The 26,614-nt window shown below is 42.9% G+C and overlaps 1 protein-coding gene across 1 annotated transcript in view; it reads right to left on the bottom strand.

Annotated features, from left to right (window-relative positions):
* Positions 1-26,614, bottom strand: part of PFKL (phosphofructokinase, liver type) — a 189,572-nt gene that overhangs the window by 42,683 nt on the left and 120,275 nt on the right. Inside the window, exons 19-20 of the mRNA XM_053698552.1 lie at positions 17,589-17,700; positions 11,003-11,102 (exon numbers count right to left, since the gene is read on the bottom strand). Of these exons, the coding sequence (XP_053554527.1) occupies positions 11,003-11,102; positions 17,589-17,700 (212 nt within the window). The remainder of the gene's footprint in view (positions 1-11,002; positions 11,103-17,588; positions 17,701-26,614) is intronic.

Here is a 26,614-nt window from a genome sequence, read left to right as displayed (position 1 = left end):
CTGCTTAAGCTTTGGGAAAGCCCCTAAGGAATAAGGTGTCTAATACAGTGCCTGCCGATATTATTATATCAAAATACCCAGATAAAATGATTCCTCAAGGCTAAATATATGTTAATAATGAATCGATTTAGCCCAGAAACAGTCTACAGTCTTAATAAGCCCTTGTGAAGCCCTTATTTATGATCGTAATAAACATGGCTTACCGGATCCCATAGGGAAAATGACAGCTTCCAGCATTACATCGTCTTGTTAGAATGTGTCATACCTCAAGCAGCAAGAGACTGCACACTGTTCCCCCAACTGAAGTTAATTGCTCTCAACAGTCCTGTGTGGAACAGCCATGGATTTTAGTTACGGTTGCTAAAATCATTTTCCTCATACAAACAGAAATCTTCATCTCTTTTCTGTTTCTGAGTAAATAGTACATACCAGCACTATTTCAAAATAACAAACTCTTGATTGAATAATAAAAACTACAGTTAAACACTAAAAAACTCTAAGCCATCTCCGTGGAGATGTTGCCTGTACAACGGCAAAGAGAATGACTGGGGTAGGCGGAGCCTAGGAGGGATCATGTGACCAGCTTTGCTGGGCTCTTTGCCATTTCCTGTTGGGGAAGAGAATATCCCACAAGTAAGGATGACGCCGTGGACCGGACACACCTATGTTGGAGAAAACAGAATTTATGTTTACCTGATAAATTTCTTTCTCCAACGGTGTGTCCGGTCCACGGCGTCATCCTTACTTGTGGGATATTCTCTTCCCCAACAGGAAATGGCAAAGAGCCCAGCAAAGCTGGTCACATGATCCCTCCTAGGCTCCGCCTACCCCAGTCATTCGACCGACGTTAAGGAGGAATATTTGCATAGGAGAAACCATATGGTACCGTGGTGACTGTAGTTAAAGAAAATAAAATATCAGACCTGATTAAAAAAACCAGGGCGGGCCGTGGACCGGACACACCGTTGGAGAAAGAAATTTATCAGGTAAACATAAATTCTGTTTTCTCCAACATAGGTGTGTCCGGTCCACGGCGTCATCCTTACTTGTGGGAACCAATACCAAAGCTTTAGGACACGGATGAAGGGAGGGAGCAAATCAGGTCACCTAAATGGAAGGCACCACGGCTTGCAAAACCTTTCTCCCAAAAATAGCCTCAGAAGAAGCAAAAGTATCAAACTTGTAAAATTTGGTAAAAGTGTGCAGTGAAGACCAAGTCGCTGCCCTACATATCTGATCAACAGAAGCCTCGTTCTTGAAGGCCCATGTGGAAGCCACAGCCCTAGTGGAATGAGCTGTGATTCTTTCGGGAGGCTGCCGTCCGGCAGTCTCGTAAGCCAATCTGATGATGCTTTTAATCCAAAAAGAGAGAGAGGTAGAAGTTGCTTTTTGACCTCTCCTTTTACCTGAATAAACAACAAACAAGGAAGATGTTTGTCTAAAATCCTTTGTAGCATCTAAATAGAATTTTAGAGCACGAACAACATCCAAATTGTGCAACAAACGTTCCTTCTTTGAAACTGGTTTTGGACACAGAGAAGGTACGATAATCTCCTGGTTAATGTTTTTGTTAGAAACAACTTTTGGAAGAAAACCAGGTTTAGTACGTAAAACCACCTTATCTGCATGGAACACCAAATAAGGAGGAGAACACTGCAGAGCAGATAATTCTGAGACTCTTCTAGCAGAAGAAATCGCAACTAAAAACAAAACTTTCCAAGATAATAACTTAATATCAACGGAATGTAAGGGTTCAAACGGAACCCCCTGAAGAACTGAAAGAACTAAATTGAGACTCCAAGGAGGAGTCAAAGGTTTGTAAACAGGCTTGATTCTAACCAGAGCCTGAACAAAGGCTTGAACATCTGGCACAGCTGCCAGCTTTTTGTGAAGTAATACCGACAAGGCAGAAATCTGTCCCTTCAGGGAACTTGCCGATAATCCTTTTTCCAATCCTTCTTGAAGGAAGGATAGAATCCTAGGAATCTTAACCTTGTCCCAAGGGAATCCTTTAGATTCACACCAACAGATATATTTTTTCCAAATTTTGTGGTAAATCTTTCTAGTCACAGGCTTTCTGGCCTGAACAAGAGTATCGATCACAGAATCTGAGAATCCTCGCTTCGATAAAATCAAGCGTTCAATCTCCACGCAGTCAGCTGGAGTGAAACCAGATTCGGATGTTCGAACGGACCCTGAACAAGAAGGTCTCGTCTCAAAGGTAGCTTCCAAGGTGGAGCCGATGACATATTCACCAGATCTGCATACCAAGTCCTGCGTGGCCACGCAGGAGCTATCAAGATCACCGACGCCCTCTCCTGCTTGATCCTGGCTATCAGCCTGGGGATGAGAGGAAATGGCGGGAACACATAAGCTAGTTTGAAGGTCCAAGGTGCTACTAGTGCATCCACTAGAGCCGCCTTGGGATCCCTGGATCTGGCCCCGTAGCAAGGAACTTTGAAGTTCTGACGAGAGGCCATCAGATCCATGTCTGGAATGCCCCACAGGTGAGTGACTTGGGCAAAGATTTCCGGATGGAGTTCCCACTCCCCCGGATGCAATGTCTGACGACTCAGAAAATCCGCTTCCCAATTTTCCACTCCTGGGATGTGGATAGCAGACAGGTGGCAGGAGTGAGACTCCGCCCAAAGAATAATTTTGGTTACTTCTTCCATCGCTAGGGAACTCCTTGTTCCCCCCTGATGGTTGATGTACGCAACAGTCGTCATGTTGTCTGATTGAAACCGAATGAACCTGGTCCTCGCAAGCTGGGGCCAGGCCTGGAGCGCATTGAATATCGCTCTCAGTTCCAGAATATTTATCGGTAGAAGAGATTCTTCCCGAGACCAAAGACCCTGAGCTTTCAGGGATCCCCAGACCGCGCCCCAGCCTATCAGACTGGCGTCGGTCGTGACAATGACCCACTCTGGTCTGTGGAACATCATCCCTTGAGACAGATTGTCCAGGGACAGCCACCAACGGAGTGAGTCTCTGGTCCTCTGATTTACTTGTATCTTCGGAGACAAGTCTGTATAGTCCCCATTCCACTGACTGAGCATGCACAGTTGTAATGGTCTTAGATGAAGGCGCGCAAAAGGAACTATGTCCATCGCCGCCACCATCAACCCGATCACTTCCATGCACTGAGCTATGGAAGGAAGAGGAACGGAATGAAGTATCCGACAAGAGTCCAGAAGCTTTGTTTTTCTGGCCTCTGTTAGAAAGATCCTCATTTCTAAGGAGTCTATAATTGTTCCCAAGAAGGGAACCCTTGTTGACGGGGACAGAGAACTCTTTTCCACGTTCACTTTCCAGCCGTGAGATCTGAGAAAGGCCAGGACAATGTCCGTGTGAGCCTTTGCTTGAGGAAGGGACGACGCTTGAATCAGAATGTCGTCCAGGTAAGGTACTACTGCAATGCCCCTTGGTCTTAGCACCGCTAGAAGGGACCCTAGTACCTTTGTGAAAATCCTTGGAGCAGTGGCTAATCCGAAAGGAAGCGCCACGAACTGGTAATGTTTGTCCAGGAATGCAAACCTTAGGAACCGATGATGTTCCTTGTGGATAGGAATATGTAGATACGCATCCTTTAAATCCACCGTGGTCATGAATTGACCTTCCTGGATGGAAGGAAGGATAGTTCGAATGGTTTCCATCTTGAACGATGGGACCTTGAGAAATTTGTTTAAGATCTTGAGATCTAGGATTGGTCTGAACGTTCCCTCTTTTTTGGGAACTATGAACAGATTGGAGTAGAACCCCATCCCTTGTTCTCTTAATGGAACAGGATGAATCACTCCCATTTTTAACAGGTCTTCTACACAATGTAAGAACGCCTGTCTTTTTATGTGGTCTGAAGACAACTGCGACCTGTGGAACCTCCCCCTTGGGGGAAGTCCCTTGAATTCCAGAAGATAACCCTGGGAGACTATTTCTAGCGCCCAAGGATCCAGAACATCTCTTGCCCAAGCCTGAGCGAAGAGAGAGAGTCTGCCCCCCACCAGATCCGGTCCCGGATCGGGGGCCAATATTTCATGCTGTCTTGGTAGCAGTGGCAGGTTTCTTGGCCTGCTTTCCCTTGTTCCAGCCTTGCATTGGTCTCCAAGCTGGCTTGGCCTGAGAAGTATTACCCTCTTGCTTAGAGGACGTAGCACCTTGGGCTGGTCCGTTTTTACGAAAGGGACGAAAATTAGGTCTATTTTTTGCCTTGAAAGGCCGATCCTGAGGAAGGGCGTGGCCCTTACCCCCAGTGATATCAGAGATAATCTCTTTCAAGTCAGGACCAAACAACGTTTTCCCCTTGAAAGGAATGTTTAGTAGCTTGTTCTTGGAAGACGCATCAGCCGACCAAGATTTCAACCAAAGCGCTCTGCGCGCCACAATAGCAAACCCAGAGTTCTTAGCCGCTAACTTAGCCAATTGCAAAGAGGCGTCTAGAGTGAAAGAATTAGCCAATTTGAGAGCATTGATTCTGTCCATAATCTCCTCATAAGGAGGAGAGTCACTATCGAGCACCTTAAGCAGTTCATCAAACCAGAAATATGCGGCAGTAGTGACAGGGACAATGCATGAAATGGGTTGTAGAAGGTAACCCTGCTGAACAAACATCTTTTTAAGCAAACCTTCTAATTTTTTATCCATAGGATCTTTGAAAGCACAACTATCCTCTATGGGAATAGTGGTGCGTTTGTTTAAAGTAGAAACCGCTCCCTCGACCTTGGGGACTGACTGCCATAAGTCCTTTCTAGGGTCGACCATAGGAAACAATTTTTTAAATATGGGGGGAGGGACGAAAGGAATACCGGGCCTTTCCCATTCTTTATTAACAATGTCCGCCACCCGCTTGGGTATAGGAAAAGCTTCTGGGAGCCCCGGCACCTCTAAGAACTTGTCCATTTTACATAGTTTCTCTGGGATGACTAAATTTTCACAATCATCCAGAGTGGATAATACCTCCTTAAGCAAAATGCGGAGATGTTCCAATTTAAATTTAAATGTAATCACATCAGATTCAGCCTGCTGAGAAATGTTCCCTAAATCAGTAATTTCTCCCTCAGACAAAACCTCCCTGGCCCCCTCAGATTGGGTTAGGGGCCCTTCAGAGATATTAATATCAGCGTCGTCATGCTCTTCAGTAACTAAAACAGAGCAGCCACGCTTACGCTGACAAGGGTTCATTTTGGCTAAAATGTTTTTGACAGAATTATCCATTACAGCCGTTAATTGTTGCATAGTAAGGAGTATTGGCGCGCTAGATGTACTAGGGGCCTCCTGAGTGGGCAAGACTCGTGTAGACGAAGGAGGGAATGATGCAGTACCATGCTTACTCCCCTCACTTGAGGAATCATCTTGGGCATCATTGTCATTATCACATAAATCACATTTATTTAAATGAATAGGAATTCTGGCTTCCCCACATTCAGAACACAGTCTATCTGGTAGCTCAGACATGTTAAACAGGCATAAACTTGATCAGAAAGTACAAAAAACGTTTTAAAATAAAACCGTTACTGTCACTTTAAATTTTAAACTGAACACACTTTATTACTGCAATTGCGAAAAAACATGAAGGAATTGTTCAAAATTCACCAAATTTTCACCACAGCGTCTTAAAGCTTTGAAAATATTGCACACCAATTTTGGAAGCTTTAACCCTTAAAATAACGGAACCGGAGCCGTTTTAAGCTTTAAACCCCTTTACAGTCCCTGGTATCTGCTTTGCTGAGACCCAACCAAACCCAAAGGGGAATACGATACCAAATGACGCCTTCAGAAGTCTTTTATAAGTATCAGAGCTCCTCTCACATGCGACTGCATGCCATGCCTCTCAAAAACAAGTGCGCAACACCGGCGCGAAAATGAGACTCTGCCTATGCTTTGGGAAAGCCCCTAAAGAATAAGGTGTCTAAAACAGTGCCTGCCGATATTATTATATCAAAATACCCAGATAAAATGATTCCTCAAGGCTAAATATGTGTTAATAATCAATCGATTTAGCCCAGAAAAAGTCTACAGTTTAAATAAGCCCTTGTGAAGCCCTTATTTACAATCGTAATAAACATGGCTTACCGGATCCCATAGGGAAAATGACAGCTTCCAGCATTACATCGTCTTGTTAGAATGTGTCATACCTCAAGCAGTAAGAGACTGCACTCTGTTCCCCCAACTGAAGTTAATTGCTCTCAACAGTCCTGTGTGGAACAGCCATGGATTTTAGTTACGGTTGCTAAAATCATTTTCCTCATACAAACAGAATTCTTCATCTCTTTTCTGTTTCTGAGTAAATAGTACGTACCAGCACTATTTGAAAATAACAAACTCTTGATTGAATAATGAAAAACTACAGTTAAACACTAAAAAACTCTAAGCCATCTCCGTGGAGATGTTGCCTGTACAACGGCAAAGAGAATGACTGGGGTAGGCGGAGCCTAGGAGGGATCATGTGACCAGCTTTGCTGGGCTCTTTGCCATTTCCTGTTGGGGAAGAGAATATCCCACAAGTAAGGATGACGCCGTGGACCGGACACACCTATGTTGGAGAAAAGATGTTCTTTTTATCCTGCCCTTATCTCTCATTACTCATGGACTCCACAGCTTGGGAATTAGTTCCCAGGAGTAATGGATCATGGACTCTAACCACCTGTATGAAAGAAAAAATAATTTATGCTTACCTGATAAATAAATTAATTTAAAGGGACAGTCGAGTCCAAAAAAAAAAACTTTCCAATTTACTTTTATCACCAATTTTACTTTGTTCTCTTGGTATTATTAGTTGAAAGCTAAACCTAGGAGGTTCGTATGCTAATTTCTTAGACCTTGAAGGCCGCCTCTAATCTAAATGCATTTTGATTGTTTTTCACCACTAGAGGGCATTAGTTCACGTGTTTCAAATAGATAACATTGAGCTCATGCACGTGAATTTACCATGGAGACAGCTCTGATTGGCTAAAATGCAAGTCTGTCAAAAGAACTTAAATAAGGGGGCAGTCTGCCGAGTCTTAGATACAAGGTAATTACAGAGGTAAAACGTGTATAATTATAACTGTGTTGGTAATGCAAAACTGGGGAATTGGTAATTAAGGGATTATCTATCTTTTAAAACAACAACAATTCTGGTGTTGACTGTCCCTTTAACGGTGGTGAGAGTCCACAAGACCCCACCCTGTTTTTTTTTTGTGTTGGTTTATTTTTGCGCACATATTTTTTCCCTGCTCAGTTTATTTCTTTTTCTACCTCTTTGTGTGGCTATACATCAGACTAGTTTACCAGTGTGGTGGGAGGTGTTTTATAGAGCTCTTGGGTTTGGAAATCTTTGCCTCCTCCTAGTGGCAGGGAAGAGTAATTCCCAGGAGCAATGGATTGTGGACCATGAAATAACAAATTAGGCTTACCTGATAATTTCATTTCCATCTGTATGTTAAGAGTCCACAGCTGCATTCCTTATTTTTGAGAAATACTGAACCTGGCCACCAGGAGGAGGCAAAGACACCCAGCCAAAGGTTTAAATACCGCCCCCACTTCCTCATAACCCCAGTCATTCTGCCGAGGGAACAAGGAATAGTAGAAGAAATATCAGGGTGAAAAAGGTGCCAGAAGAAAAAATAAATAAAATTTAGGGCCGCCCACCGAAGAACACGGACGGGAGCTGTGGACTCTTCCCATACAGATGGAAATGAAATTATTAGGTAAGCATAATTTATGTTTTCCATCTTAATATGGGAAGAGTCCACAGCTGCATTCCTTACTTTTGGGAAACATATACCCAAGCTCTAGAGTACACAGAATGCTAACGGGAGGGAAAAAGAGAGGCGGACCCAATCTGAGGGCATCACAGCCTGCAAAACCTCTCTCCCGAAGGCTGCTTCCGTAGAAGCAGAAACATAAAACTTGTAAAATTTTGAAAAAGTAAGGAGAATCAGGTAGCCTCCTTACAAATCAGATCCATAGAGGCCTCATCCTAGAAGGCCCCAAAAGGAAACCGCTGCTCTCATAGAATGAGTCGTAATCCACAGAGGAGGCTTATGTACCGCCGTCTATGCGAAACGGATGACACTCCTCAATCAAAAAGGAGAGAGAACAAACAGAAAAAGAGGTTTGTCTAAATTCCTTTGTGGCCCGAAGAGAGAACTTCAAGGCACAAACCACATCCAAAAATAAGTTGTAAACATTCGTTCGACGAAGGAGGATTAGGACATAAAAAGGAACCACAATCTCTTGATTGATGTTGCAAATTGACACAACCTTAGGAAGAAACCTAACTTGGTTTGTGAAACAGTCTTATCGGCATGAAAAGCCAGATAAGGAGGGACACATTGCAAATCACAGATACTCTGAATGCATAAGCAATAGCCAGTAGAAAAGGAACCTTCCCAGACGACAATTTTGTGTCTACTTCATGCATAGGCTCCAATGGAGCCCGATGCAACACTTTAAGGACAAGATTTAAACTACAAGAAGGAGCCTAGATCTAAACACAGGTCTGATCCCAGCAGAGCCTCAAAATGGCTGCACATCTGGAAACTCAACGAACCTCTTGTGCAGTAACACAGACAGGGCCGAAAACTGTCCCATCAGGGGACTTGCAGAAAGGCCCTTCTCCAGTTCATCCTGGAGAACAGAATAAGTAGGTCCTCCACACCTTATGATAAATACGACGAGCAACCAGCTTACTAGCTTAATGAGAATAAAAATAACTCTCTCAGAAACCCCTCTCTTGGTTAGGACTAAGCGTTCAATATCCACACAGTCAGCCTCAGATAATCTAGACAATGATGAACAAAGAAACCTTGGTCAGCAGATCCCTGCGACAAGTTAACTTCCACGGAGGATATGACATCCCCACTATATCCGTGAACCATATCCTTTGCGGCCAAGACGGAGCAATCAGTATCACTGATGCCTTCTTGACTCGAGATACTACACTAGGAAGTAGTGGTAATGGCCAGAAAGGATAAATTAGATTGAACCTCCAAGGCACCGCTAATGCATCCGTTAGCTCTGCCTGAGGATCCCTGTACCTTGACCGCTATCTGGGTAGCTTGGTATTGAAATGTTATAAGATCTTCCTCTAGCAAATCTCTGCAAACACTCGGAATGGAGAGACTATTCCCCCGGATGAAAGGATTGTCTGCTGACGAAATCAGTTTCCCAGTTGACCACAACCGGAATGTGGATCGCTGACAGCGAACAATGTGGGTCTCCCCCACACCAGAATCCGAGATACTTCCCTCATAACTAGGGAGCTTCTCGTTCCCCCCTGATGGTTGATGTAAGCCATTGAGGATATATTGTCTGATTGGAAACTAATAAATGGAGTGAACCCAGCAGAGGCCAAGTCTTCAGAGCATTGTATACTGCCCGAAGATCCAAAATTAGGTCAGGAGGGAGCTTTACCTCCTGAGGCCATAGGTTCCCCATCCTGACAGACTCCCCATCCTGACAGACTCGCAACCATAGTCACAATCACCAAGAATGGTCTTAAGACGGACGTCCCTCAAGACAAGTGATCCAGATAGAACCACCAAGAGAGCGATTCTCTCGAATGGTTGTCCAGAGAAATCTGTTGAGACAGATCCGAGTGATAGTCATTCCACTCCTTCAATCATCATTCCACTCCTTCAGCATGCGCAGTTGCAACAGTCTGAGGTGAAACCTGGCAAGGGATATTATGTCCATGCTGGACACCATGAGACCAAGTACCTACATACACCGAGCCACAGATGGATTTAAGGAGATCTGGGGGGCAAGACGCGTTGAAGCTAGCTTGCAACGTCTCTGGTCTGATAGAAATATTCTGATGTCTATGGAGACTATTATAGTACCTGTGATTCGACCCTGGTACTTGACACAAGTGAACTCTCTCTAGATTATCTTCCATCCATGGGAACAAAGAAGACAGAGGATAGATTCTGAATGGTCCACTCTTTGAAAAATTTCTTGAAGCCATAGCTAGACCAAAAGGAAAGGCAACAAACTGGAAGTACTGGTCCAGGAATGCAACCTTAGGATCTGGAAGTGGTCCTAAAGGATTGGTACGTGAAGGGAGCATCCTTCAGATCTAGCGTGGTCATGAACTGCCCCTTCTAACACTTCTCTGCCAACCTCCTGAGATGAAAGACAAAGAATGACTGGGGTTATGAGGAAGTGGGGGCGGTATTTAAGCCTTTGGCTGGGTTTCTTTGCCTCCTCCTGGTGGCCAGGTTCAGTATTTCCCAAAAGTAAGGAATGCAGCTGTGGACTCTTCCCATATTAAGATGGAAAAATGCATTTATCAGGTAAGCATAAATTATGTTTTTATATCTAAAAAATTTTGATATGCATCTCAGACAGACTATGGACTAATTCACAAAAGGGTTTCCCATTTGCTGGCACATCAGGTGGCAATATTAAAGAGACACTGAACCCAAATTGTTTCTTTCATGATTCAGATAGAGCATGCACTTTTAAGCAACTTTCTAATTTACTTCTATTATCAATTATTCTTCCTTCTCTTGCTATCTTTATTTGAAAAAGAAGGCATCTAAGCTAAGGAGCCAGAAAAAAGTTTGGTTTCAGAACCATGGACAGCACTTGTTTATTGGTGCTGTCCAATCAGCAAGGACAACCCAGGTTGTTTACCAAAAGTGGGCCGGCATCTAAACTTACATTCTTGCTTTTCAAATAAACATACCAAGAGAATGAAGAAAAATTGATAATAGGAGTAAATTAGAAAGTTGCTTAAAATTGCATGCTCTATCTGAATGACAAAAGAAAAAAATTGGGTACAGTGTCCCTTTAATAGTGATAGCTCATCAGTAATTTCAAATTATGCTTGAAAATCTGATTTCAAAATTCAACCATGCAACAGAAATAAAATTATATAATTTGTTAGAGACAGTATTCTAAATAATAAAATGTACTTTACATCCAACGTTAGACAGCACAATCATATTCCTAACCTTTAGTATTAAAATAATATTTCCCTTCCAGACAAAAAAATATTTTGTTCATTAAAGTAACTTACCTCGACGATAGGCCTCTCGTAGTTTTTCAGAAATCCACAGCACAGACTTAACTCCTAGCTTTGTACTATAATTGCGATCAAATGGAGTTGGAGCACCACCCTTAATTTAGAAAAAAAGTGAAAGTTAGTAACAACCAATTAGGATTAGCGCTTTTTTTCTTTTTGATGTTTTCAGATTTAAAAAGTGACCATCATTAACACATACCAAAGGATTTATTTAAACAGACTTAAAAGCTGCCAATATAACAACGTTGGTTAATAAAAATTCCACGTTAGCAGTGTAGAACCAGGAAATAAGTAGAGAAAAAACATAATTTATGCTTACCTGATAAATTTATTTCTCTTGTAGTGTATCCAGTCCACGGATCATCCATTACTTGTGGGATATTCTCCTTCCCAACAGGAAGTTGCAAGAGGATCACCCACAGCAGAGCTGCTATATAGCTCCTCCCCTCACTGCCATATCCAGTCATTCGACCGAAACAAGCCGAGAAAGGAGAAACCATAGGGTGCAGTGGTGACTGTAGTTTAATTAAAATTTAGACCTGCCTGAAAAGGACAGGGCGGGCCGTGGACTGGATACACTACAAGAGAAATAAATTTATCAGGTAAGCATAAATTATGTTTTCTCTTGTTAAGTGTATCCAGTCCACGGATCATCCATTACTTGTGGGATACCAATACCAAAGCTAAAGTACACGGATGATGGGAGGGACAAGGCAGGAACTTAAATGGAAGGAACCACTGCCTGTAGAACCCTTTCTCCCAAAAACAGCCTCCGAAGAAGCAAAAGTATCAAAATTTGGAAAATTTGGAAAAAGTATGAAGGGAAGACCAAGTTGCAGCCTTGCAAATCTGTTCAACAGAGGCCTCATTTTTAAAGGCCCAGGTGGAAGCCACAGCTCTAGTAGAATGAGCTGTAATCCTGTATGTCCTGTATGTCCAGCAGTCTCATAGGCTAAACGGATTATACTCCGAAGCCAAAAAGAAAGAGAGGTTGCCGAGGCCTTCTGACCTCTCCTCTGTCCAGAGTAAACAACAAACAGGTTAGATGTTTGGCAAAAATCTTTAGTAGCCTGTAAGTAAAACTTCAAGGCACGGACTACGTCTAGATTATGCAAAAGACGTTCCTTCTTTGAAGAAGGATTAGGACATAATGATGGAACAACAATCTCTTGATTGATATTCTTGTTAGAAACCACCTTAGGCAAAAACCCAGGTTTTGTACGCAGAACAACTTTATCTGAGTGAAAGATCAGATAAGGAGAATCACAATGTAAGGCAGATAACTCCGAGACTCTTCGAGCCGAGGAAATAGCCATCAGAAAAAGAACTTTCCATGAAAGAAGTTTGATATCAATAGAATGAAGGGGTTCAAACGGAACCCCTTGAAGAACTTTAAGAACCAAGTTTAAGCTCCATGAAGGAGCAACAGGTTTAAACACAGGCTTAATTCTAACTAAAGCCTGACAAAATGCCTGAACGTCTGGAACTTCTGCCAGACGCTTGTGTAAAAGAATAGACAGAGCAGAAATCTGTCCCTTTAAAGAACTAGCTGATAATCCTTTGTCCAAACCCTCTTGGAGGAAGGACAATATCCTAGGAATCCTAACCCTACTCCATGAGTAATTCTTGGATTCACACCAATGAAGATATTTACGCCATATCTTGTGGTAAATTTTCCTGGTGACAGGCTTTCGTGCCTGTATTAAGGTATCAATTACTGACTGGGAGAAGCCACGCTTTGATAAGATCAAGCGTTCAATCTCCATGCAGTCAGTCTCAGAAAAAGTAGATTTGGATGATTGAAAGGATCTTGTATTAGAAGGTCTTGTCTCAGAGGCAGAGTCCATGGTGGAAAGAATGACATGTCCACTAGGTCTGCATACCAGGTCCTGCGTGGCCACGCAGGCGCTATCAATATCACCAATGCTCTTTCCTGTTTGATTTTGGCAATCAGACGAGGGAGCAGAGGAAACGGTGGAAACACATAAGCCAGGTTGAAGAACCAAGGCGCTGCTAGAGCATCTATCAGTGCCGCTTCTGGGTCCCTGGACCTGGATCCGTAACAAGGAAGCTTGGCGTTCTGGCGAGACGCCATGAGATCCAATTCTGGTTTGCCCCAACGGAGAACCAATTGAGCAAACACCTCCGGATGGAGTTCCCATTCCCCCCGGATGAAAAGTCTGACGACTTAGAAAATCCGCCTACCAGTTCTCTACACCTGGGATATGGATCACTGACAGGTGGCAAGAGTGAGTCTCTGCCCAGCGAATTATCTTGGAGACTTCTGACATCGCTAGGGAACTCCTGGTTCCCCCTTGATGGTTGATGTAAGCCACAGTCGTGATGTTGTCCGACTGAAATCTGATGTTGCTAGCTGAGGCCAAGCCAGAAGAGCATTGAATATTGCTCTTAACGCCAGAATATTTATTGGGAGGAGTTTCTCCTCCTGAGTCTATGAACCCTGAGCCTTCAGGGAGTTCCAGACTGCACCCCAACCTAGAAGGCTGGCATCTGTTGTTACAATTGTCCAATCTGGTCTGCGAAAGGTCATACCCTTGGACAGATGGGCCCGAGATAACCACCAGAGAAGAGAATCTCTGGTTTCCTGATCCAGATTTAGTAGAGGGGACAAATCTGTGTAATCCACATTCCACTGACTGAGCATGCATAATTGCAGCGGTCTAAGATGCAGGCGCGCGAATGGCACTATGTCCATCGCCGCTACCATTAAGCCGATTACTTCCATGCACTGAGCCACCGTGGGGCGCGGAATGGAGTGAAGAACACGGCAAGCATTTAGAAGTTTTGATAACCTGGACTCCGTCAGGTAAATTTTCATTTCTACAGAATCTATTAGAGTCCCTAGGAAGGAAACCCTCGTGAAAGGAGATAGAGAACTCTTTTCTTCGTTCACTTTCCACCCATGCGACCTCAGGAATGCCAGAACTATCTCTGTATGAGATTTGGCAATTTGAAAGCTTGACGCCTGTATCAGGATGTCGTCCAGGTAAGGAGCCACCGCTATGCCTCGCGGTCTTAGGACCGCCAGAAGTGAGCCCAGAACCTTTGTAAAAATTCTTGGGGCTGTAGCCAACCCGAATGGAAGAGCTACAAATTGGTAATGCCTGTCTAGAAAGGCAAACCTCAGGAACTGATGATGATTCTTGTGAATCGGAATGTGAAGGTAGGCATCCTTTAAGTCCACTGTGGTCATGTACTGACCCTCTTGGATCATGGGAAAAATGGTTTGAATAGTTTCCATCTTGAATGACGGAACTCTGAGGAATTTGTTTAGGATCTTTAAATCCAAAATTGGTCTGAAGGTTCCCTCTTTTTTGGGAACCACAAACAGATTTGAATAAAACCCCTGTCCTTGTTCCATCCGCGGAACTGGATGGATCACTCCCATTACAAGGAGATCTTGTACGCAACTTAGGAATGCCTCTTTCTTTATCTGGTTTGCAGATAATCTTGAAAGGTGAAATCTCCCTTGTGGAGGAGAAGCTTTGAAGTCCAGAAGATATCCCTGAGATATGATCTCCAACGCCCAGGGATCCTGAACATCTCTTGCCCACGCCTGGGCGAAGAGAGAGAGTCTGCCCCCTACTAGATCCGTTGTCGGATAGGGGGCCGCTCCTTCATGCTGTCTTAGAGGCAGCAGCAGGCTTTCTGGCCTGCTTGCCCTTGTTCCAGGACTGCTTAGGTTTCCAGGCCTGTTTGGATTGAGCAAAAGTTCTCTCTTGTTTTGAAGCAGAGGAAGTTGATGCTGCACCTGCCTTGAAATTTCGAAAGGCACGAAAATTAGACTGTTTGGCCTTTGATTTGGCCCTGTCCTGAGGAAGGGTATGACCCTTACCTCCAGTAATGTCGGCAATAATTTCTTTCAAACCAGGCCCGAATAAGGTCTGCCCCTTGAAAGGAATGTTGAGTAATTTAGACTTTGAAGTCACATCAGCTGACCAGGATTTGAGCCATAGCGCCCTACGCGCCTGGATGGCGAATCCAGAATTCTTAGCCGTTAGTTTAGTCAAATGAACAATGGCATCAGAAACAAATGAGTTAGCTAGCTTAAGCGTTCTAAGCTTGTCAACAATTTCAGTCAATGGAGCTGTATGGATGGCCTCTTCCAGGGCCTCAAACCAGAATGCCGCCGCAGCAGTGACAGGCGCAATGCATGCAAGGGGCTGTAAAATAAAACCTTGTTGAATAAACATTTTCTTAAGGTAACCCTCCAATTTTTTTATCCATTGGATCTGAAAAAGCACAACTGTCCTCAACCGGGATAGTGATACGCTTTGCTAAAGTAGAAACTGCTCCCTCCACCTTAGGGACAGTCTGCCATAAGTCCCGTGTAGTGGCATCTATTGGAAACATTTTTCTAAATATAGGAGGTGGGGAAAAGGGCACACCGGGCCTATCCCACTCCTTACTAATAATTTCTGTAAGCCTTTTAGGTATTGGAAAAACATCAGTACTCACCGGCACTGCATAGTATTTATCCAGCCTACACAATTTCTCTGGCACTGCAATTGTGTCACAGTCATTCAGAGCAGCTAATACCTCCCCAAGCAATACACGGAGGTTCTCAGGCTTAAATTTAAAATTAGAAATCTCTGAATCAGGTCTCCCCGATTCAGAGACGTCACCCACAGACTGAAGCTCTCCGTCCTCAGGTTCTGCATATTGTGACGCAGTATCAGACATGGCTCTTACAGTATCTACGCGCTCTGTATCTTGTCTAACCCCAGAGCTATTGCGCTTGCCTCTCAATTCAGGCAATCTGGATAATACCTCTGACAGGGTATTATTCATGATTGCAGCCATGTCCTGCAAAGTAATCGCTATGGGCGTCCCTGATGTACTTGGCGCCATATTAGCGTGCGTCCCTTGAGCGGGAGGCGAAGGGTCCGACACGTGGGGAGAGTTAGTCGGCATAACTTCCCCCTCGACAGACCCCTCTGGTGACAATTCTTTTATAGATAAAGACTGATCTTTACTGTTTAAGGTGAAATCAATACATTTAGTACACATTCTCCTATGGGGCTCCACCATGGCTTTTAAACATAATGAACAAGTATCCTCTGTTTCAGACATGTTTTTACAGACTAGCAATGAGACTAGCAAGCTTGGAAAACACTTTAAAGCAAGTTAACAAGCAATATAAAAAAACGTTACTGTGCCTTTAAGAGAAACAAATTTTGACAAAATTTGAAACAGTGAAAAAAGGCAGTTACACTAACACAATTTTTACAGTGTATGTAACAAGTCAGCAGAGCATTGCACCCACTTGCAAATGGATGATTAACCCCTTAATAACAAAAACAGAATAATAAATGACAAAAACGTTTTTTAAACACAGTCACAACAACTGCCACAGTCTATTGTGATTGTTACCCTCCTCAAACACGACTTTGAAGCCTTTTGAGCCCTTCAGAGATGTCCTGTATCATGCAGAGGGAAGCTGAATGTCTCTGTCAGTATTTTTAGCTGCACAGAAAAGCACTAAAATAGGCCCTTCCCACTCATATTGCAACAGTGGAAAGCCTGTTACTAGGCAAAAATCAAGCCAGCCATGTGGAAAAAAACTAGGCCCCAATAAGTTTTGTCACCAAACATATATAAAAACGATTAACATGCCAGGAAACGTTTTATATTACACTTTTATAAGAGTATGTATCTCTGTTAATAAGCCTGATACCAGTCGCTATCACTGCATTTAAGGCTTAACTTACATTAATCCGGTATCAGCAGCATTTTTCTAGCAAATTCCATCCCTAGAAATATGTTAACTGCACATACCTTATTACAGGAAAACCTGCACGCTATTCCCCCTCTGAAGTTACCTCACTCCTCAGAATATGTGAGAACAGCAATGGATCTTAGTTACTTCTGCTAAGATCATAGAAATCACAGGCAGATTCTTCTTCTAATGCTGCCTGAGATGAAACAGTACACTCCGGTACCATTTAAAAATAAACTTTTGATTGAAGTTAAAAAACTAACTATAATACACCACTCTCCTCTTACTACGTCCATCTTTGTTGAGAGTTGCAAGAGAATGACTGGATATGGCAGTGAGGGGAGGAGCTATATAGCAGCTCTGCTGTGGGTGATCCTCTTGCAACTTCCTGTTGGGAAGGAGAATATCCCACAAGTAATGGATGATCCGTGGACTGGATACACTTAACAAGAAAAATAAACAGCCTTTAGTAGTAGACTAATATAAGATTGCACGGTCAATGGACAGTAGTCCCTCCCATCTGAGATATACCCTGGTTGTGAAAATCGGAAACATGGAAAAATGGGGGACCAAGCGCCAAGAAGAGGATACACCTTAAGCTCTGAACAAAAGGTTACCTAGCTAACCAAAAGAAGGGATATACAAATGGAGCTGGTGTCCAGAGCGCCTATATCTGAAGGCTAAGGTGACTAAAGTGTAGTGAGTTTTATACAGTATCTAGTACTAAAATACCATAATATATGTAGTTAAACTTTAAAATTAGAAAAATTGAAAACATGCATATACAGTGCTAAACATATTTAGCAATAAAATATCAAACTTCAATAACATTTAACTAACCTGCTGCAAGTGTCCAAGAACATTCGTCCTGCAGTCAAAAATGCCTTTTCCCTCAGCAGAGTAAAGATTGTACAGAAATTCTGTGGTATAGTGGTTATGAGATTTTTCATTCCTAGGAAATACAACTTCACTTGAATGATCTACATAAAAATGTACATATCTAAAATAGATTTGTACCCACTAGTCATCACTTAAAAAGGGACAACAAACAATACAATTTTCTTACAATAACTGTGCACATGCTGCACAGTTGTAGTAAAGCTATCCTAACCATTTAATAATTATATATTTTTAGATTCTGAAAAAGGACTTTCCTATTAACCCAAACCCTACTTCCTGGCACAATGTTTTCTTTTGTTCTTCATTCACAACATGCTCAATCGCACCATTCACTCCAATATAGTAAACCCTGTGAGTTGTTTTTTTTTAGTTCCCAGTAAATTAAAGGGACAGTCTAGTCAAAATTAAAATTGCATATCTTTTCTGAAACATGAAAGTTTAAACAACTTTCCAATTTACTTTTATTATCAAATTTTCTTTGTTTGCTTGGTATTCTTTGTTGAAAGCTAAACCTAGAAAGGCTCATATGCTAATTTCTAAGCCCTTTAAAGCCGTCTCTCATCTCAGAGCATTTTGACAGTTTTTCACAGCTAGACAGCGCTAGTTCATGTGTGCCATATAGATAACATTGTGCTCAGCCCCGTGGAGTTATTTAGGAGTCAGGGCTGATTGGCTAAAATGCTAGTCTGTAAAAAAGTATTTGAAATAAGAGGGCAGTCTGCAAAGGTTTAGATACAAGGTAATCACAGAGGTAAAACGTATATTAATATAATCATGTTGGTTAGGCAAAACTGGGGAATGGGTAATAAAGGGATTATTTATCTTTTTAAACAAGAAAAATTCTGGAGTAGACTGGCCCTTTAAATGCAATCTCTTTGATGTGGCACTTTTACTGACAAAACGTTTTACTGCAATCTTAACATCTGAAATGTACAAAATAGTTCAGAACTTTGCAACCACGTCAGCATCCTAAAATAGCTGCACTCTCAAGAGTTTTATTGAATTCTGCACTAACCACTAATCAAATCCAGTTGCTTACTAAATACTACTTAATTTAACTACAGAGCATTTACAAAACATGCCCTTTATCCTTTAACAGAAGACATAGGACACCATCATTTCAAGAGTAGAAGGTAGCTATGTGCCAAAGACTGCTCTGTATGACATCCTGACTGCAGGGCCAGTGAACCCTGAATGACCTTGATATCGGAAAGGGCACTAATTCTCATAAATCGCCATAAAACACACATTTGTCTTTCCTTCCCCTTAGAAAGGCTGAAACTAGAGTCTTCAGAGATGTGCTGCAAAAGGGAATACTTTGTATCTGCAATGTATGTGCCACACTAAATTGGTGAAGGTCAACCCTATTTTATTTATTTTTCCCACTTTTCATGTAATTTAGCTTTCAAAATTGACCAATTTCTAATTCTCATAACTTGATATGCACCTGGCTGACTTAAAGTGAAGGTAAAGTTAGCCTTTCTTAAAGACAACCTACCATTTATCATTATCCCCTTCATGTAGTCGCTTAGTTATTTTTTCATTTTCTGCCATAGTTTTATTAAAAATTATAGTTATAATTCACCACTGTTTTGATCGGACTCCTCCCAAGCCCTACTTCCTTATTGTGTATTGTGTTACGTCTTCAGCGGTCCCACCCGCTCTCTAAGTGCTCCCAGATGCGCGCTCGCGATATTGGATTACAATGCGCATGCGCAAATCGCCAATGCCGCTTTTCAATGCGCATGCGATAATCCCCGTTCCATATTTAATACATAGCTCGTACAAATAAGCATGCGCGAAACGGGAGCGCGTTTGGATTTCATTGAGGCGAAAAATTTAATAGCGCATGAGCAGCTGAAAGAAGGGGCGGATGACGTGGAGTGACGGCCGCCTAACGGCCAGAATTTCAATTGGGTTTAAGAAAAACGTGATCAACAGGTAAAAACTCCCAAAAAAAACGGGTTGAATTTGCGGCTCATTTATGCATAGATTTATATGGCGATAACTTTACATCTACACAAAAATATTAGAATTGATGAATGAAAGTCATATTTATTTTACAAGCAAAATGCTATACTCTGTCGACATTAGGGTAAGTTTACCTTCACTTTAAGGCTAACCCTGCTACATATATGCCCCTAATTCACTATGTCAGATAACTGTATTTTATAATAACTTTATGACCCTGGCTAGTTTGTTGCCTGTGGACAAAAAAAGAAAATTTATGCTTGCCTGATAAAATGTGTTTCTTTTTAGACACAATGAGTCCACGGATTTCATCCTTATTTGTGGGATTACGCCTCCTGGTCAGCAGGAGGAGACAAAGAGCACCACAGCAGAGCTATTATATAGCTCCTCCCCTCCCTCCCACTCCAGTCATTCGACCGAAGTTAGGAAGAGAAAGGAAAAGCCAAGGTGAAGAGGTGCCTGAAGTTTACAAAAATTAATAACCTGCCTCAGAGAACAGGGTGGGCCGTGGACTCATCTTGTCTAAAAAGAAACAAATTTATCAGGTAAGCATAAATTTTCTTTTCTTTTTAAAGACACGATGAGTCCACTGATTTCATCCTTACTTGTGGGATAAAATAGAGCTAGAGTACACGGATGATAAGGGAGGGACAAGACAGGAAACCTAAATGGAAGGCACCACTGCTTGAAGAACCTTCCTCCCAAAAACAGCCTCAGCAGAGGCAAAAGTATCAAATTTGTAAAATTTAGAAAAGTATGAAGAGAGGACCAAGTAGCAGCCTTGCAAATCTGTTCTACAAAAGCTTCATTTTTAAATGCCCATGAGGAAGCAACCGCCCTAGTGGAATGAGCCGCAATTCTCTCAGGAGGCTGCTGTCCAGCAGTCTCATAAGCAAAACGGATGATACTCTTCAGCCAAAAAGAAAGAGGTAGCCGTAGCTTTCTGACCCTTACGTTTCCCAGAGAAAACGATAAACAAAGAAGACGAATGACGAAAGTCCTTAGTCGCTGGCAAATAAAACTTCAAAGCACGGACCACGTCCAAATTGTGCAAAATACGTTACTTTTGAGAAGAAGGATTAGGACACAAGGAAGGAACAACAATCTCCTGATTAATCTAATACGTGATAAAATCACAGTGGAGGGGGCGCAGAATGGTATACAATTCAGATGGTAGTTATTGATAACCCTAAAAGACAATTTAAAACTTAAACACAATTTAAAACTTAAACAAACTAATGTTATCTTATGAGGTGAAAAATATATCAATATAAGGTTATATAAATCCCTTTTGGAGTATACAGGAAAGAAAATGTCTCTTTTTACAAATAAGTTGATAGCTGAGCGGCGGCTGCCTCCTCTCAACCGGAGGATCCAGGCAAGAACTAGGAGAAATAAAAAACAGAGGGGCGCCTCATGTGTGGTATAGTCTGATTGAAGACATAAGAAAAAGCAACAGAATAGCCAAATGAGTACTCACATACTCCACGAGCACACTCATGTGCTGGTAGGGGCAGGCTGTAGATTTAGATGGGTGTGACAGCTCACCCTTTCAAGGATACTTCCAATACTGTAGTTCTGCAACAGGTGTAAAACAAACAGAGAGCACTATATGTGCAGACCATTAAGGATGATACATAGAAATGTGCTTTATAGTATAAAGTGGGTACTCACATACTCCCAAAGCACACCAATGTGCTGGTAGATACAGGCTGCAGATTCAGGCAGGTGTGGCAGCTCACCCAAACAAACAATCTTTTGGTATTGATGCAGTGAAAACAAAGGCAGGTTTAATGCTTCTCAGTAGCTGTGCACTTAGTAGTGATTGCAGGCAGATGGTAGGAAATGAGATCCACTCCAAAAGTAAAAATTTGCAAATATTTATTAAAAACAAAAATTTAAAAACAACACCAGGGTTGTTATACAAAGTGGATTATAGGGTCACCCAGTTGGCCCCAATGATTGCAACGCGTTTCTCGGTTGGCAAACCGTTTCATCAGGCATATCATAATCATTCCTACCTCTGCCCTTTATACCCTACAAACAAACAATTGTGTCCATTCTAAGAGGTGTGTTCCTAATTGATTCTCACCTGTGTGAGCTATCAGGTGTCTCTGAGGCTAATTGGTTGTTCACTAGAAAAAAACATAATTTATGCTTACCTGATAAATTCCTTTCTTCTGTTGTGTGATCAGTCCACGGGTCATCATTACTTCTGGGATATAACTCCTCCCCAACAGGAAATGCAAGAGGATTCACCCAGCAGAGCTGCATATAGCTCCTCCCCTCTACGTCAGTCCCAGTCATTCGACCAAGAATCAACGAGAAAGGAGTAACCAAGGGTGAAGTGGTGACTGGAGTATAATTTAAAAGATATTTACCTGCCTTAAAACAGGGCGGGCCGTGGACTGATCACACAACAGAAGAAAGGAATTTATCAGGTAAGCATAAATTATGTTTTCTTCTGTTATGTGTGATCAGTCCACGGGTCATCATTACTTCTGGGATACCAATACCAAAGCAAAAGTACACGGATGACGGGAGGGATAGGCAGGCTCATTATATAGAAGGAACCACTGCCTGAAGAACCTTTCTCCCAAAAATAGCCTCCGAAGAAGCAAAAGTGTCAAATTTGTAAAATTTGGAAAAAGTATGAAGCGAAGACCAAGTTGCAGCCTTGCAAATCTGTTCAACAGAGGCCTCATTCTTAAAGGCCCAAGTGGAAGCCACAGCTCTAGTGGAGTGAGCTGTAATTCTTTCAGGAGGCTGCTGACCAGCAGTCTCATAGGCTAAACGTATTATGCTACGAAGCCAAAAAGAGAGAGAGGTAGCAGAAGCTTTTTGACCTCTCCTCTGTCCAGAATAAACGACAAACAGGGAAGAAGTTTGGCGAAAATCTTTAGTTGCCTGCAAGTAGAACTTGAGGGCACGAACTACATCCAGATTGTGTAGAAGACGTTCCTTCTTTGAAGAAGGATTTGGACACAAGGATGGAACAACAATCTCTTGATTGATATTCCTGTTAGTGACCACCTCAGGTAAGAACCCAGGTTTAGTACGCAGAACTACCTTGTCTGAGTGAAAAATCAGATAAGGAGAATCACAATGTAAGGCTGATAACTCAGAGACTCTTCGAGCCGAGGAATAGCCATTAAAAACAGAACTTTCCAAGATAACAATTTTATATCAATGGAATGAAGGGGTTCAAATGGAACACCCTGTAAAACGTTAAGAACTAAGTTTAAACTCCATGGCGGAGCAACAGCTTTAAACACAGGCTTGATCCTAGCTAAAGCCTGACAAAAAGCCTGGACGTCTGGATTTTCTGACAGACGCCTGTGTAACAAGATGGACAGAGCTGAAATCTGTCCCTTTAATGAACTAGCTGATAAACCCTTTTCTAACCCTTCTTGTAGAAAAGACAATATCCTAGAGATCCTAACCTTACTCCAGGAGTAATGTTTGGATTCGCACCAGTATAGGTATTTACGCCATATTTTATGGTAAATCTTTCTGGTAACAGGCTTCCTAGCCTGTATCAGGGTATCAATAACCGACTCAGAAAAACCACGTTTTGATAAAATCAAACGTTCAATTTCCAAGCAGTCAGCTTCAGAGAAGTTAGATTTTGATGTTTGAATGGACCCTGTATCAGAAGGTCCTGTCTTAGAGGTAGAGACCAAGACGGACAGGAAGACATGTCCACTAGATCTGCATACCAAGTCCTGCGTGGCCATGCAGGCGCTATTAGAATCACTGATGCTCTCTCCTGCTTGATTTTGGCAATCAATCGAGGAAGCAGCGGAAAGGGTGGAAACACATAAGCCATCCCGAAGTTCCAAGGTGCTGTCAAAGCATCTATCAGAACCGCTCCCGGATCCCTGGATCTGGACCCGTAGCGAGGAAGTTTGGCGTTCTGGCGAGACGCCATGAGATCTATCTCTGGTTTGCCCCAACGTCGAAGTATTTGGGCAAAGACCTCCGGATGAAGTTCCCACTCCCCCGGATGAAAAGTCTGGCGACTCAAGAAATCCGCCTTCCAGTTCTCCACTCCCGGGATGTGGATTGCTGACAGGTGGCAAGAGTGAGACTCTGCCCAGCGAATTATCTTTGATACTTCCACCATTGCTAGGGAGCTTCTTGTCCCTCCCTGATGGTTGATGTAAGCTACAGTCGTGATGTTGTCCGACTGAAACCTGATGAACCCCCGAGTTGTTAATTGGGGCCAAGCTAGAAGGGCATTGAGAACTGCCCTCAATTCCAGAATGTTTATTGGAAGGAGACTCTCCTCCTGATTCCATAGTCCCTGAGCCTTCAGAGAATTCCAGACAGCGCCCCAACCTAGTAGGCTGGCGTCTGTTGTTACAATTGTCCAGTCTGGCCTGCTGAATGGCATCCCCCTGGACAGGTGTGGCCGATGAAGCCACCATAGAAGAGAATTTCTGGTCTCTTGATTCAGATTCAGAGTAGGGGACAAATCTGAGTAATCCCCATTCCACTGACTTAGCATGCATAATTGCAGAGGTCTGAGGTGTAGGCGTGCAAAAGGTACTATGTCCATTGCCGCTACCATTAAGCCGATCACCTCCATGCATTGAGCTACTGACGGGTGTTGAATGGAATGAAGGACACGGCATGCATTTTGAAGCTTTGTTAACCTGTCCTCTGTCAGGTAAATCTTCATTTCTACAGAATCTATAAGAGTCCCCAAGAATGGAACTCTTGTGAGAGGAAAAAGAGAACTCTTCTTTTCGTTCACTTTCCATCCATGCGACCTTAGAAATGCCAGAACTAACTCTGTATGAGACTTGGCAGTTTGAAAGCTTGAAGCTTGTATTAGAATGTCGTCTAGGTATGGAGCTACCGAAATCCCTCGCGGTCTTAGTACCGCCAGAAGGGCACCCAGAACCTTTGTGAAGATTCTTGGAGCCGTAGCCAATCCGAATGGAAGAGCTACAAACTGGTAGTGCCTGTCTAAGAAGGCAAACCTTAGATACCGGTGATGATCTTTGTGGATCGGTATGTGAAGGTAAGCATCCTTTAAATCCACTGTGGTCATGTACTGACCCTCTTGGATCATGGGTAAGATTGTCCGAATAGTTTCCATTTTGAACGATGGAACTCTTAGGAATTTGTTTAGAATCTTTAAATCTAAGATTGGCCTGAAAGTTCCCTCTTTTTTGGGAACCACAAACAGGTTTGAGTAGAACCCTTGTCCTTGTTCCGACCGCGGAACCGGATGGATCACTCCCATTATTAACAGATCTTGTACGCAGCGTAGAAACGCTTCTTTCTTTATCTGGTTTATTGACAACCTTGACAGATGAAATCTCCCTCTTGGGGGAGATAATTTGAAGTCTAGAAGGTATCCCTGAGATATGATCTCTAGTGCCCAGGGATCCTGAACATCTCTTGCCCAGGCCTGGGCGAAGAGAGAGAGTCTGCCCCCCACTAGATCCGGTCCCGGATCGGGGGCTCTCGGTTCATGCTGTCTTTGGGGCAGCAGCAGGTTTCCTGGCCTGCTTGCTCTTGTTCCAGGACTGGTTAGGCTTCCAGCCTTGCCTGTAACGAGCAACAGCTCCTTCCTGTTTTGGTGCAGTGGAGGTTGATGCTGCTCCTGTTTTGAAGTTCCGAAAGGGACGAAAATTAGACTGTCTAGCCTTAGCTTTGGCTTTGTCTTGAGGTAGGGCGTGGCCCTTACCTCCTGTAATGTCAGCGATAATCTCTTTCAAACCGGGCCCAAATAAAGACTGCCCCTTGAAAGGTATATTAAGTAATTTGGACTTAGAAGTAACATCGGCTGACCAGGATTTTAGCCACAGCGCCCTACGTGCCTGTATGGCGAATCCTGAGTTCTTAGCCGTAAGTTTGGTTAAATGTACTACGGCCTCCGAAATGAAGGAATTAGCTAGTTTAAGGACTCTAAGCCTGTCCGTAATGTCGTCTAGCGTAGATGAACTAAGGTTCTCTTCAAGCGACTCAATCCAAAATGCTGCCGCAGCCGTAATCGGCGCGATACATGCAAGGGGTTGTAATATAAAACCTTGTTGAACAAACATTTTCTTAAGGTAACCCTCTAATTTTTTATCCATTGGATCTGAGAAAGCACAGCTATCCTCCACCGGGATAGTGGTACGCTTAGCTAAAGTAGAAACTGCTCCCTCCACCTTGGGGACCGTTTGCCATAAGTCCCGAGTGGTGGCGTCTATTGGAAACATCTTTCTAAATATTGGAGGGGGTGAGAACGGCACACCGGGTCTATCCCACTCCTTAGTAACAATTTCAGTTAGTCTCTTAGGTATAGGAAAAACGTCAGTACTCGCCGGTACCGCAAAGTATTTATCCAACCTACACAGTTTCTCTGGTATTGCAACGGTGTTACAATCGTTGAGAGCTGCTAAGACCTCCCCTAGTAATACACGGAGGTTCTCCAATTTAAATTTAAAATTTGAAATATCTGAGTCCAATCTGTTTGGATCAGAACCGTCACCCACAGAATGAAGCTCTCCGTCCTCATGCTCTGCGAGCTGTGACGCAGTATCAGACATGGCCCTAGCATTGTCAGCGCACTCTGTTCTCACCCCAGAGTGATCACGCTTGCCTCTTAGTTCTGGTAATTTAGACAAAACTTCAGTCATAACAGTAGCCATATCTTGTAATGTTATCTGTAATGGCCGCCCAGATGTACTAGGCGCCAAAATATCACGCACCTCCCGGGCGGGAGATGCAGGTACTGCCGCGTGAGGCGAGTTAGTCGGCATAACTCTCCCCTCGCTGTTTGGTGAAATTTGTTCACATTGTACAGATTGACTTTTATTTAAAGTAGCATCAATACAGTTAGTACATAAATTTCTATTGGGCTCCACCTTGGCATTGGAACAAATGACACAGATATCTTCCTCTGAGTCAGACATGTTTAACACACTAGCAAAAAACTTACAACTTGGTTATAATCTTTTTTAGCAAAAAACGTACTGTGCCTCAAAGAGGTACTA

The sequence above is a fragment of the Bombina bombina genome, chromosome 1, assembly GCF_027579735.1.
Source record: "Bombina bombina isolate aBomBom1 chromosome 1, aBomBom1.pri, whole genome shotgun sequence".
Taxonomy (NCBI): Eukaryota; Metazoa; Chordata; class Amphibia; order Anura; family Bombinatoridae; genus Bombina; species Bombina bombina.
Note: the sequence above shows the minus strand (reverse complement) of the source record. Positions and strands in the feature narration are given on the sequence as shown.